The sequence below is a fragment of the Pleurodeles waltl genome, chromosome 6 (assembly GCF_031143425.1).
Source record: "Pleurodeles waltl isolate 20211129_DDA chromosome 6, aPleWal1.hap1.20221129, whole genome shotgun sequence".
Taxonomy (NCBI): Eukaryota; Metazoa; Chordata; class Amphibia; order Caudata; family Salamandridae; genus Pleurodeles; species Pleurodeles waltl.
The window spans coordinates 1104428871-1104441133 of NC_090445.1; the positions used below are offsets into that span (position 1 = coordinate 1104428871).

Sequence of the window (12263 nt, forward strand, 5' to 3'; positions counted from 1 at the left end):
ATTGTGCCATCTATTACATAGCACTTTAAACATGTCTCAGACCTGCCATTGCTGCCTGTGTACATGCAGTTTTAAACTGCCATTCCAAAGTAACAAAATTAACCTTCTGCTAGACCCAAACCTTCCTTTTTAATATAAATGTCATCCCTAGGGTGGGCCCTGGAAGGCCCAGAGGGCATGGTGCAATGTATTTAAAAAGTAGGACATGCACTTTTAAGTTTTACGTGTCCTAGTAGCGAAAAACTTTTAATTTTTGTTTTTCGCTGCCGCAAGGCATACCTCTCTGATAGGATAACACTGGAGTTACCATGTTACATTCTACAAGTGTAATTTCCAAATGGGAACAGGTAACCCCATCATGTTTTGTGTCTCTGGAATCATAATTTAAAATCCTAACTTGTGATGAAGTTGGATTTTAAAATGCAATTCTGAAAATGCCACTTTTAGAAAGTTAGCATATTCTTGCCTTAGCCGTTGGTGCCCGCAGCTTGTCTCTGGCAGTTGCTGACAGTTGGGATTTGTGTTTTACTCCTAGATAGCCACACACAATGGGGAACTTAGATGTGTGTTGTAAGTATTATTGAATGAGATGTTTAGTAATATGTTGTGTATACTAAAACATGAGCATGCGTATTGTGACTTCACAAGTTCTTGAGGCAAACTTGTCTGCCTCAGGTTATGGTGGTGACAGGTATGCCAGTTGCTACTGGGATCTTGGTGGGACAGGATGTGTTGGATGTTGTGGGCACTCTACATTGATAATAAAGACTTACCTGCATTACTTTGGTAGTATACTATCCTTTCATCACAAGGTGACTGGATGGGCCATCACTGGCAGGATGGGGGAAGGAGCTGGGCCAAACCCACTTACATTTAGTTAGGCTGTGTATTAGCTCCACACAAAGGGCTGCATACTCCCTATAGATTGGAGCCAAGGCCAGGAAGGCAGGGTATCTGTGCTCTTTAAAGGAATGCCTCTAGAAGCTCATCACCCACTTCAAAGGCACAACTGGGTATAAATACTGGACCTCAGACACCAACTCTTCAGCACATCTCTGGACCTGTGGATACTCTGGTAGGAAGGACTGCTGTGCTGCTACAAAGACTGCCAATCTGCTGGACTGCTGCTCTGAATGAACCGCTGCCCTGCAGTGCTGATCTGCTGTCTGTTGACTCTTGCCTGGGGAAGGAGAACTGGACCTGCAACTGCATCTTCAACCCAGAACACCAGAGTGACTCCAAGGGATAGTCTTCTGGCCTCCTGGTCTGAACCTCTGGGACATAAAAGGCACCTCAATGCCATAAACAGTCCCTGGACCCAGCCGAAGTGAGTTCCTAACCGCCAGGTAGAGTCCCTCAGGTCCTGGACCCTTGGTGTGCCACAGTGAGCTTAAACCAAACTCTCTGGCACTTTGCAACTGTGAACCAGCCTGTTCACAGCGAGATTGCGCCGCTAGCAAAAAGGAATCAGCGTGAAGTGCAGCTAGCCTGACTTTTTGCACTACAGTACAGAGCACTCACCACTCACAGGCTACTGCCAACACAAAGCTCTAGCCCGCTCGTCCGGGATGCCCACCTGCTTTTTCGTTAAATGCTGACAGCCTCTTGTAATGCTCTCATTTCTCCTCGCAGCCCTCAACAAAAAACATGACTCTTGACACATACTTGAGAAGGTAAACCTAAGCAAGAGTAACACAGGGACTGTATCTGACCTGTTGAGGTTGCCCTGAAAGTGTGACCTTGACCTGGTCCAGTGCAACCAGATATTTTGAGTTGGTACTTTGTGCTTTTTGGGTCTATTTTCATTGAATTCTTTAAAAATACATATCTCTGGTTCTACAAATTGGGTTTTGTTGTTTTGGTCTTGTTTTATTTATTAAAAATGACTCTATTTGGCTAACTCTTTTGTGGACTGCTTTGCTGGTGTGTTTCCACTCTGTTACTGTTTGAAATGTTGCACAAATAGTTTACACATTGCCTCGGAGCTAAACCTGACTGCTCTGTGCCAAGCTATCGAAGTGTTGGACACAGGTTAATTTAGGGTTTGTGTGTGACTTCACCCTGAAAAGAATTGTGGTTGCTGCTTGAGAAGGGTTATACCCCACAGCCTCAACCAACAATCCAATTTCTTACAGGCCACACACACACCTGTGGCTTTTTCTTTAAAAAAAAAAAAAAATTGCCCCAGAATGACCAGAGAGGCCTGTGCACCCCAGGTGATTTTTTTAAATAATATTTTTGTTTTTTCTGTATGTATGTGTGAAGAGTTGTCATTTTTGGTAAAACTTTATTTTCAGGAAAACAGTATAGAAAACATCCGAAATTGTTCTGAACCCATGCAAGTACAATAACAAGGCTATTGTTGTGAATGTTTTTGGCAATGCTGCTTAAATGTTGTCTGAATAATGAGCAGCCACTGAGCTAAATGTTTTCTATCAGATCAAACACTTTTTGTGAAAATACTTTTTTTTTCCAGAAACATCTTTCCATATGGTTAGATGTGAGTCTTTCAGGTTTTCTAGTCTCCCCTATTATTTAGTTCTAGCCTGCAGTGGACCATCCCAAACCTGTAACAGCCCACTGCTTACCACTGGTTTGGTTTCTTGTCTATATTATTTGCTTGCTTCTTATTTGATGGCCTTCCTTCTAATTATTCTGTTTGTTCCTACTCTGAATCATTACTTCGGTACCATCCATTTGAACAGACGACTTGAATCCTTTCACTACTCACATTCAAGGAACTTATGTTTTAATTTTGGTGCTCAATGAGCGCGCCACGTTTTCTTTCTCTCTGCCCTTACATGTTGCTTCTTCCCTCAAATACCATGGCACGTGCTGTGTTGCTCCTTCCTCTACCTGCCCTCAACATGTCTATTGTTTCCCCCACTCCAGATCTTTTTGGATTTTATTTATTCCATTTATTTCCACGTCCTTAAGCTCCTCTGGTGCTCCCCTGCCCACTTCCCTTTGGTCCAACCCCTCGTTGATTTCTCTCCCACACACTCCCTATCCTTTGCTGTCTCTCCATCACTCTCGTCTCAACACAAAAAACATAAGTGGAGTGTTTGGCAGCTGCCATTTTCTGCTGGGTCTCCTCATTTTCAAAAAAAGCGTTTCTGCACACATATCAATTGATTTCTCTTAAATGGAGGAATCGTGGAAGCTTAGAAAAACATTTAAACAACAGCATGTAACACCCAGACCCAGCTTCATGCTATTACTCAACTATTCATGATTGCACCTAACTACCATTAATTTAACTGGAATGACTGCATGGAATGGTTTGCTTTGAGAGCACAAGCCTAATCTCAATACCTAACAGTAATCAACAACTCTGGATCAACTACGAACCTTGGGTTCCAGAGCAGCATGCTGCCCAGCATAAACCACTTCGATGCCTCATCACGGTTAGTAAGTGCTATTTAAATGCAATTTCAATCACAATTGCAACTGCTAAACACAGGAATAGATGTATCACAGGCACGCAAAGACCTCTGCTGCCTTCCCACAACACAACAGATCTTGTTTGAATTTGATATGTCCAAAAAATTAAAAAGAGATTATGAATGGGTATGCAGATCAAATGTAATGAGTCATTTTTTCCCTCCTCGCTGGGGATTTTAATTATTGTCTATGATCAACAGCTTCCACCAATCGGGAAGTCGCAATGCTATATGACATTATTTTAACTTGCTCTAGTTGGACAGTGCACACTATGGGACTGTCTTCTGTGGCCTGTTGGTGGCAGCAGGTCTCAGGTATTCTGTTACATCACCTTACCTCCAGTAGAGTCTTGCCTGTCTGTCTACTGCCCTGCTAATCCAATCATGAAGGCATAATCCTCCTCATGAGGCATCATAGCCGTTCCCACAGCAACATATAGAGCTACTAGCTAAGTCCTGCTGATCTGCACATGTACTTAGAAAGGAAACATTTTCCTCTACGACTAATAACTGTTGTGATTATGTTGTTTGCATTATACTGTATTGTAGCACTCTGTACCATGTTCATACATGTTGGCGAGGCCCCGAGGCGCTACCTATCCTCCATAACACACATTACTTGCATTATAATATGATAAACAAAATAAAAAACGTTCCAACATTCCACCACACGGTAAACAAAGTGTAAAATTCCTAAATATGACAGCTACTGACATTTTCAGAGATAGTTCAATTTATCCTGTAATTGCTTGAGTTTTAGTATCACACCTTCGAAAAACTTGGCAGCATCAACGTGTGAATTTAATGTGCTAATTTGGTGCTAGCAGACAGAGCTGGAGTATTCATCCATGTAAATAGCTGCGCTATGGTTCACACTTGTTTTAGGGGAGCTGTTTCATCACTTTCTTCTGTCTGATTTGTCTTCACTGGTACACCTCTACAAAAAAAACTTAGTATGTGTGATCCGTCAATTGACTTTACTAAAATGCAAACTACTCTCTTGCTGGAAAAGAAAGGCTTTTAAAAAAATGGTACTGATTTTAGCATTATAACATCATCCACTGTATACTAGGGAGAACTCGCTTTCAGTCACCTATGTAATTAGAGAAAGAAACAAAGCAATCAACATGGCAGAAGCAATCGGACATAATAAACACTTAAGATTGGAGCAACAATTGCAATTATGAATAAGACAAAAAGGTAAAAAAGCAATATTAGTGTCCGTTTGTGGATTCAGGGCCAACACATTTTCCTGTGGTAATAAAGCAGTGATGGCAATTTCTCAAGTTTGCAGCTTCACTTCCCACATCAACAGGAGACATAACAAACTGCTTCAATGATGACCCCATAAGGTTGTGTAAAAATGTGATTGTACTATTGAAGAGGGACCACCAGAATATCGAGGGCAGAATATTGAAAGGTAAGTGCAAATAAGGAAGAATAGATTTACTATTTCTAACTCCACATCCCTCGAAAATATACACACTACATAAATACATATATGTGTAGTAAGGTACAGAAAATCTAGATTTACTAACCTGTCAACACTTTTTTCAGTGTTGTGCTGTGTCCCATCGCTATTCTGGAGTCGAATTTAGGATGCACACTCAATAATCCAAGTGGGCCCATAGCCATTCGGGTTGGTGTTCGGGTGTGCACACTCATGTTATTCGGAATCTAAGCCGGTCTGTTGTCAGTGTTCCTTCCCGCTGCCAGTAACAACAGCTCGTCATAATATTTCGAGGCCTTCGCCGTGTCATTAGAGTCATCTTTCATCATCACATTTTCGGCCCTAGTCCACCTCTATATATCTGCGAGCCAGCACGCTTTTCAGGCGCCCTGACGGATCTCCAATCTGCCAGGCGGTTAGCTGACAACAGAGCCAGACCGACAAATCTACAGAGTAACTGTGGTGTCACGATTAAGACCAACCCCTTGCAATAGTACACACGGGCTATTTTAGCGCAGTTTGTTCTAGCAGCGACCTAGACGCCCTGAAGCCTCCCCGTCTCCACCATTTGACTCCGGAGTCCGGGCTCCCGAAACCCATACACGGAACACGATTTGAATGTACATTAAACTAACGGAACGGCGGAGCGTGGATCCCATGCGCTCTACATATTCCATATATAGCAGCGGGCTGGCTTTTTTGGATCGAGGCATCTCTCCAACAATGCTAAACTCAGGCCTAAGTAACCAAGTTTTACTTGGTACATCAGTGATTTTACTCAAGTAACCGGACCGTACTGGGCACTCACAGGCCATATGGTAAATGTCAGCTTCAGTCTTCTCACAAGTAGGGAGGGAATGTACGTCACTGATGAACATTTTATACAATTGCCTAGGCTCTCGGGATTTAAGAAACATCTTTCGCAAATAATTGTAGTATTTTCAACCTTGACTCGAGCGTTCCTCGACGCTCTGGGTGGGCATGGCAGCCAGAGCAAGTTTCTCTTCGCAGTGGCTGCGCTCATTGCCCGAATCTCCCGGCTATTTCTCTCTGAAACGCCCTCAGGTCATGTGTAGTCGGCGCTATTAGCGCATGATGCAATAAACACCCCAACTTCCTCTTGTTTTGAGTGAAGAACCACATGTGACTGTGGTTCAATTTTGAGTTCTTATAGTGAACATTTGTTAATGCATGCGATCCATATGTGAGGAGCTGACCTGGTGGAATGTTTGTTAGAATAATGTGATGAAGGGGGTATCAACATCTCATTTTCATGAAACTCATCCACCACCATGTTGCCAGCTCCACTCTACATGGCAGTAGTACAGCTGCAACCACCCCACTCAGTTTAATCAGGCCTAGAGTGGTACCTCTGGGGCATACATGGCTTTTGAAGACATCTGCTTCTGGCACCTGCTCCAACCATATTCCGTGACCCATTCAAATAAAGGAATTTCCTATTTCCAGTCTCTTTGCTCCACGAGTGATTCTGCTAATGTCCTGCTGCCTACTTCCGGTTGCACTGCCCGGAGCAAGGGTGTCCTGATTGCCAACTGGAAACCCACTGGAACTGAGCCGCAAAGTAGTAAAGTTCAAATAGGTGCTCTTAAGCGCCTTTATTCATGTGGCAAGTGGAGCGGTCGCTGTGCTCCCCGGCAAGGGCCAGGGCTCCAAATAGAGTCGGTCAATAGCAAGTAAAGCTGTGGATTTGGAAGTTGGCAGCACCACTTGGAGTGTGACAAAAAGTATCTTGGTAACGTGATCATTTTAGCCAAACCAATTCTACTCATTACAGATAAAGAGAGTTCTTTCTAAAGGAGGTGTTGTTCTTGAGAGCCAGGAAATCTGCTCATGCCCTTGAAGTACCTACCTACCTTTAACCCAGGTAACTGAAAGTGTCTAGTTTCTTCTTAAGGTTTCCATCAGGAAGACTCTCACTTATTCTTATCGCTGTTTGCTGAGTTGACAAATATGTTTGAGTGAGTTAAACTGAATTTTGACTTCAATAGGGAATCAGAGTGTTTTGATGGGCGTTATAGATGGTCTTTAATTTATAGAACAATCCATGCTCCCTTTTTATAGATCTCTGAGGCTGTATCCTGTTAAAAACGCTTATTTGTGGCATGATTTAGTAGCTGTTGACAGAAATTTCCCTAATTTGCATGAAGTGCTAAACCTGATGGAGACGTGTTTTAGCTCTCGGGTGGTGGATGGAATTCTGCCAGAGGATTCTCCATCAGGTTTGGCACATTCTCCACAAACTGGTGGATTTTTTGTTTTCTCCTTTGTTTTCTCCCTATCTTTAATCAGACCCCTAAGACTAAGGTTTTGTGTGCCGTCACTTGTAAACGTAATAGCATTGTCATCAGAATACAAAAAAGATTATGTGGTTATCAAATGAAAATACAGTGAGGGGTGTATGACTTACTTGGGGGACGGTGGTAGGAACATTTAAATCAAGTCAACCTTTCGTGATTATTAAAAATATGTAACTCAGGGGTGTCTTTAGTTGGCACTTAAGGGCTGGATCCATACCACACTTTCAGGATAACTACTATGTAACTGATTTCCATATAGAGTCATTGTAAATTAGTCGTATGTGGATATCTTAAAAATCTGCTTTGAATACTCCCCTCTGGACCAAAGCTGGGCACCCTAAAGTAACTGATGCCAAAGATATAGATGAAAAAACGTCTACAATCTGAAACAAAATGGCAAATATAAATGGTTCTCGTTTTATTGCTGGCAGATGTCTGAAACACTGATTTACGCTGGTACCTTATATTTCCTGAACACGGTCTGTACAAGTTTGGCAGCTTCGTACAGTTCTCTCTGTTCGTGGTCCGACAGGGTCAGCTGGGCAAACTCGTTCTCAACCCTCTCACTAGTGGACGCGCTCAGGAACTCTGACCAATCAGCTGCTGATGGGAGGCTGGTTTTCTCAAACGACATTTCGCTAATGGGGGAGCACTCCGGGCTGAGGCTGGTATTAGACGAAGGGGTCAGAGGCTCACTGTACATAGTCCTAAAAAATGGGTGTGAAACCATAAACGTTACTCTTATAAAGACAAATTGTACAGAACATTTCAAAGAAGTCAAACATTCTCAATTACAGGTGTAGGGAAATGTAACACTGAAAAAAATGATAGATTGTGTACAGAATGTGCCACAAGTTTATCAAGCCCTCCCTTTTTGTTTAACAGCACTGTGCATGCTTGCATCATAGACCCATATTTAAAGTGAGTAAAGTGAAACTGCAAGTCCCAGAATGCAAAGTGCTTTTGTCTAAAAATAGCAACTGGTTTGAAGTATCAAACAAGACATATGGGCCCATATTTAAACCTTTTTTGCGCCACATTTGCGTCATTGTTTGACGCAAGCGCAGCGTAAACTTACAAAATATAATTATATTTTGTAAGTTTGCACCGCTTTTGCATAAAAAAATGACGCAAATGCGGCACCTAAAAAATATAAATATAGGCCTCGGTCTCGAGGCACCAAAGAGGCCTGTGTTCCACAGTGGTTATTTAGGTTGTGGAAGCCTTACCCGTTAACTGTGTGCACCATGTTGAGGAATTTGATGCATACTGTGATTTCACCTGATAGGAATTAGGAATCAAAAGTTGCCTCGTCCTATGAATCAATATCCGTCACAAACACACTATAGAGATGTATCTGCTTCCTGAAGACTTAAGGGAAACATGAAATTACTCTGTATTTACCACACCACCAAGAGAGGAAATGTGGCCTAAGGACAGAGCTGCCGATTTTGGAACTTGATAACCAGGGTCGTGTCGTGTTGGCTCAACATCATTCAATCACTTAATTTGCCTCTGCCTAAAAAATAAAAAATAAAATTGTGACCTGGTGTAATGTAATCTGGTGCTCATGTAAACTACCCTAATGCCATTGGCCCAAGTTCGCACAGTATAAAACTGCATAAATAAAAGACCTAGAGCAGTGGTTCCCAACCTGTGGGCCGGGGACCCCTGGGGGTCCTCAAAGTCTCCTCAGGGGGTGCGCGACTGCTTAAAAAATGTAATAATATTAGGTCCCAGCTATCAGTAATGACTCAGTGGGGGTCCCCGGGTTCCAATAATGATTCATTGGGGGTCCCCGGGCTCCAATATTGATAAATTGGGGGTCCACAGAAGTCAAAAGTTTGGGAACCACTGACCTAGAGGAATTGCATTTTAGAGATGGATTCTCTTATTTGGTGCTCCCATTCCTCAACACCTTTATGTTTATACACAGATTCAGTCCATCTCTGCCTTAGGGACTAGGTCATTACACCTACCGAGCTGGATCTACAATCTTGGTGCCCAATTGCATCACTACATTTATTTTTTGAGATGGTTCAGCTCAGTGATTGGATCATTATAACTAAAGAGCTGGATCTGCAATCTTAGTACCCCATTGCATCACTACATTTATTTGTTGAGATGGATCGACTCAGTGACTGGGTCATTATAATTACAGAGCTGGATCCGCAATGTTTGTGCTCCATTGCATCACTGCATTTATTTGCTGAGATGGATCCAGTCCCTCTCTGTCGCAGTGATTGGGTCATGGTAATTACAGAGCTGAATATACAATCTTGATATCCCATTACCACAATACATATATTAGTAGAAATGGATCCACAGCTTCAGCAAGGGGGCATTTTCAATTGCATCTACTAATCTGCAGGCTAGGCACTTGTGTGCCTCAATACATTTAACTGCAGAGATGGAAATGTTAGATGGGACTTCAGTACCTGAATGCATTTAATTTCAGAGTTGAGAAGCTCCCCATTTTGGGAATGACTAGTGTAAACAATGACTCCTCCAGTTATTACTGTAAATCTCCTAAGGAAGCTAAAGGCTGCCAGAGACATTTCAGGAAATCAACAAGAGTTGTACAATATTGAGGTCCAGGGCCAGCTTTAGGGTGGTGCGAGTGGTGCGGCCGCACCGTTGCTGACCTGGATTGGGGGCGTGACCTCAGGGGGGGCACTGAGTTTAGCAATTACTTTTGAAACTTGTGATTTAAAAGCACCTGCTGAAAAGTCCATTGTGCGTCCAGCCTTCAGGAAACAATTAAAATGTCAAGATACCTCTTGTGATTAACATTCCTGCTAGGGAGAGAGAGACAGGAGTTTTGTCTAGTGGCAATTTTGTGTTGCCATAAAGTAGCAAGAGGGTTAATATGCCTGCTGCAAAGAACAGAACTATATTTTATGTGGATACCTGAGTGGATTAGTAAAGCTAGCCTTTACAAGCACTTTAAAACAAATGAATGTATGTGAAGGAGGCTATGGAGAGATGAGGGGCACATTTGCCCGGTGGTAGTGATGGAATCCGAGGAAGTGCTTATGGGGTGGAGGGTGCCAAAAAAGACTGTCAAACAGGGCACCACCACTCGCTAAAGCTGTCCTGTTGAGGTCACACCTCACTGTAATTTCCAGAAATATATACATAATGCCATGGGGTAGACAAAATATCCAGATAGTTGATTACATATCTTTCACTCTGGGACATTACGAAGAGATTAGAAGGGACCCCTACAGTAATTATATAAAATATGAAAATATGCTCTATTGGGCAGTTTCACAGAGTCAGAGCTACACCATGTTTCTTCACTTCTGTTGCCCTGCTTTAAATCGCTTAATTCGTTCTCATCTGCAGGGGTTCTTATTGCAGCCATCATGAGCTTTCACAGAAACGCTTACCCACTTTACAGGTCTGAAGGCATTAAACTGCAAATATATCAAGACTCCATTGTGTGTCTCAGACCTACAAGTTTAATCACAGGTATCGAACCCACCTTAAGTGTTTGTTACGTTAGTAAATTTTCCCTGTATTTTTTGGTGCATCCAAAGCATTCCAAACGGAAGTTACTGCATGGCCATTGAAGGCCCACAAACATCACAATATGAATTTAAAACAAGTCACCCACTTCTTCACTGACATTTATTCCAGAACTGAGTCAATTAAAAAGGTTGGTGAGATGCAAGCAAATGTAAAGCTGCTGATGGGGCATGCAGTGCCGATCAGGTCTAGGCTGAGGAGAACAACACCTGTGTGCAAAGCAAGACATGGCTGCGACAGGAAGCAGCAAGGTAGCGTCAACTGCAGGAGGTGGAGTGGGCAAAGCCATGAAGATACATCTCCTAAACTTTACATTGGCATATCTCCCTAGATGTGAAGATTCCAGTATACTCATTGCATTGACATGACTCCCCAGATGTGCATATTACCATGTGGATATTTCATTGGCATAGCTTGTATATGTGTATACCACCATTCGTAGGTTGCATTTGCATAGATCAGTGGTCTCCAAACTTTTTAATGCTGCGCCCCAGTTGAAAAATAAAAAATATTGTCCCCCCTCAGATTTTTTCACAATTACTTTATAAAAATGGCAATGTTTAAATATTTCTAGACCTATTTAGATATTGCAGTTAAGTAATGTTACCTTTTTAAAAATGCAATAACATCCTTCTGCTTAAAACAAAGGCCTGTTATCTGTATAATGCTGCTTTTGGCCAGAGTCTGGCACCCCCCCGGGATCACTTGAGAACCCCTAGGGGGGCCGGCCCACCAGTTTGAAGACCTCTGGCGTAGATGGCATAACTCACTAGATACATATGGTAGAGAGTACGTATTCCCCTACTATATCTCCCTGTATATGTCTATTAGCATGCACATATTGCATTTCCAGCTCCCTAGATGTACATAATATGATCTACATGTTGCACTAGCGTGGCTCACTAGAAGTAAAGGGGGTAATCAGCGTCAATGGTTAGCGTCAATGGTTTCCCTGCAATTTGAGAAAATAGCTCAGCATGAGCAAGAACAAATCGCAACTCATGTAATGAGATTACATTTTCTGGCACACAAAAGGCCAGGGGCCACATGTAGCAACCCGTTTGCGAGTCGCAAACGGCGAAATTCGCCGTTTGCGAGTCGCAAACGTGGGTTTGGCATGCAGAAATGCATATTGCGAGTCGTTACCGACTCGCAATATGCATTTGCGACTCGCAAATAGGAAGGGGTGTTCCCTTCCTATTTGCGAGTCGCTGTGGGATGCAATACCATTTGTGACCGCGTACGCGGTCGCAAATGGCATCGCAGTTACCATCCACTTCAAGTGGATGGTAACCCACTCGCAAATTGGAAGGGGTCCCCATGGGACCCTTTCCAGTTTGTGACTGGACCCCAAAATATTTTTTCAACAAAAAGGTTTCGGTTTTTTTGCAGTGCAGCTCGTTTTCCTACACTTCAAAAAAAAAAACTGCTTTATTTAAAAGCAGGTCGCGAACATGGAGGTCTGCTGACGTCAGCAGGCCTCCATGTTAGCGAGTGCCTATACTCGCAATGGGGCCGCAA

At 42.8% G+C, this 12263-nt stretch overlaps 1 protein-coding gene across 9 annotated transcripts in view; it reads right to left on the minus strand.

Annotated features, from left to right (window-relative positions):
• CAMTA1 (calmodulin binding transcription activator 1) overlaps positions 1-12263 on the minus strand; it is a 2488613-nt gene that overhangs the window by 88810 nt on the left and 2387540 nt on the right. For all 9 annotated transcript variants that reach the window (XM_069240215.1, XM_069240212.1, XM_069240214.1 and 6 more), the window contains one exon: positions 7672-7918. In XM_069240215.1, coding sequence (XP_069096316.1) covers positions 7672-7918 — 247 coding nt within the window. The remainder of the gene's footprint in view (positions 1-7671; positions 7919-12263) is intronic.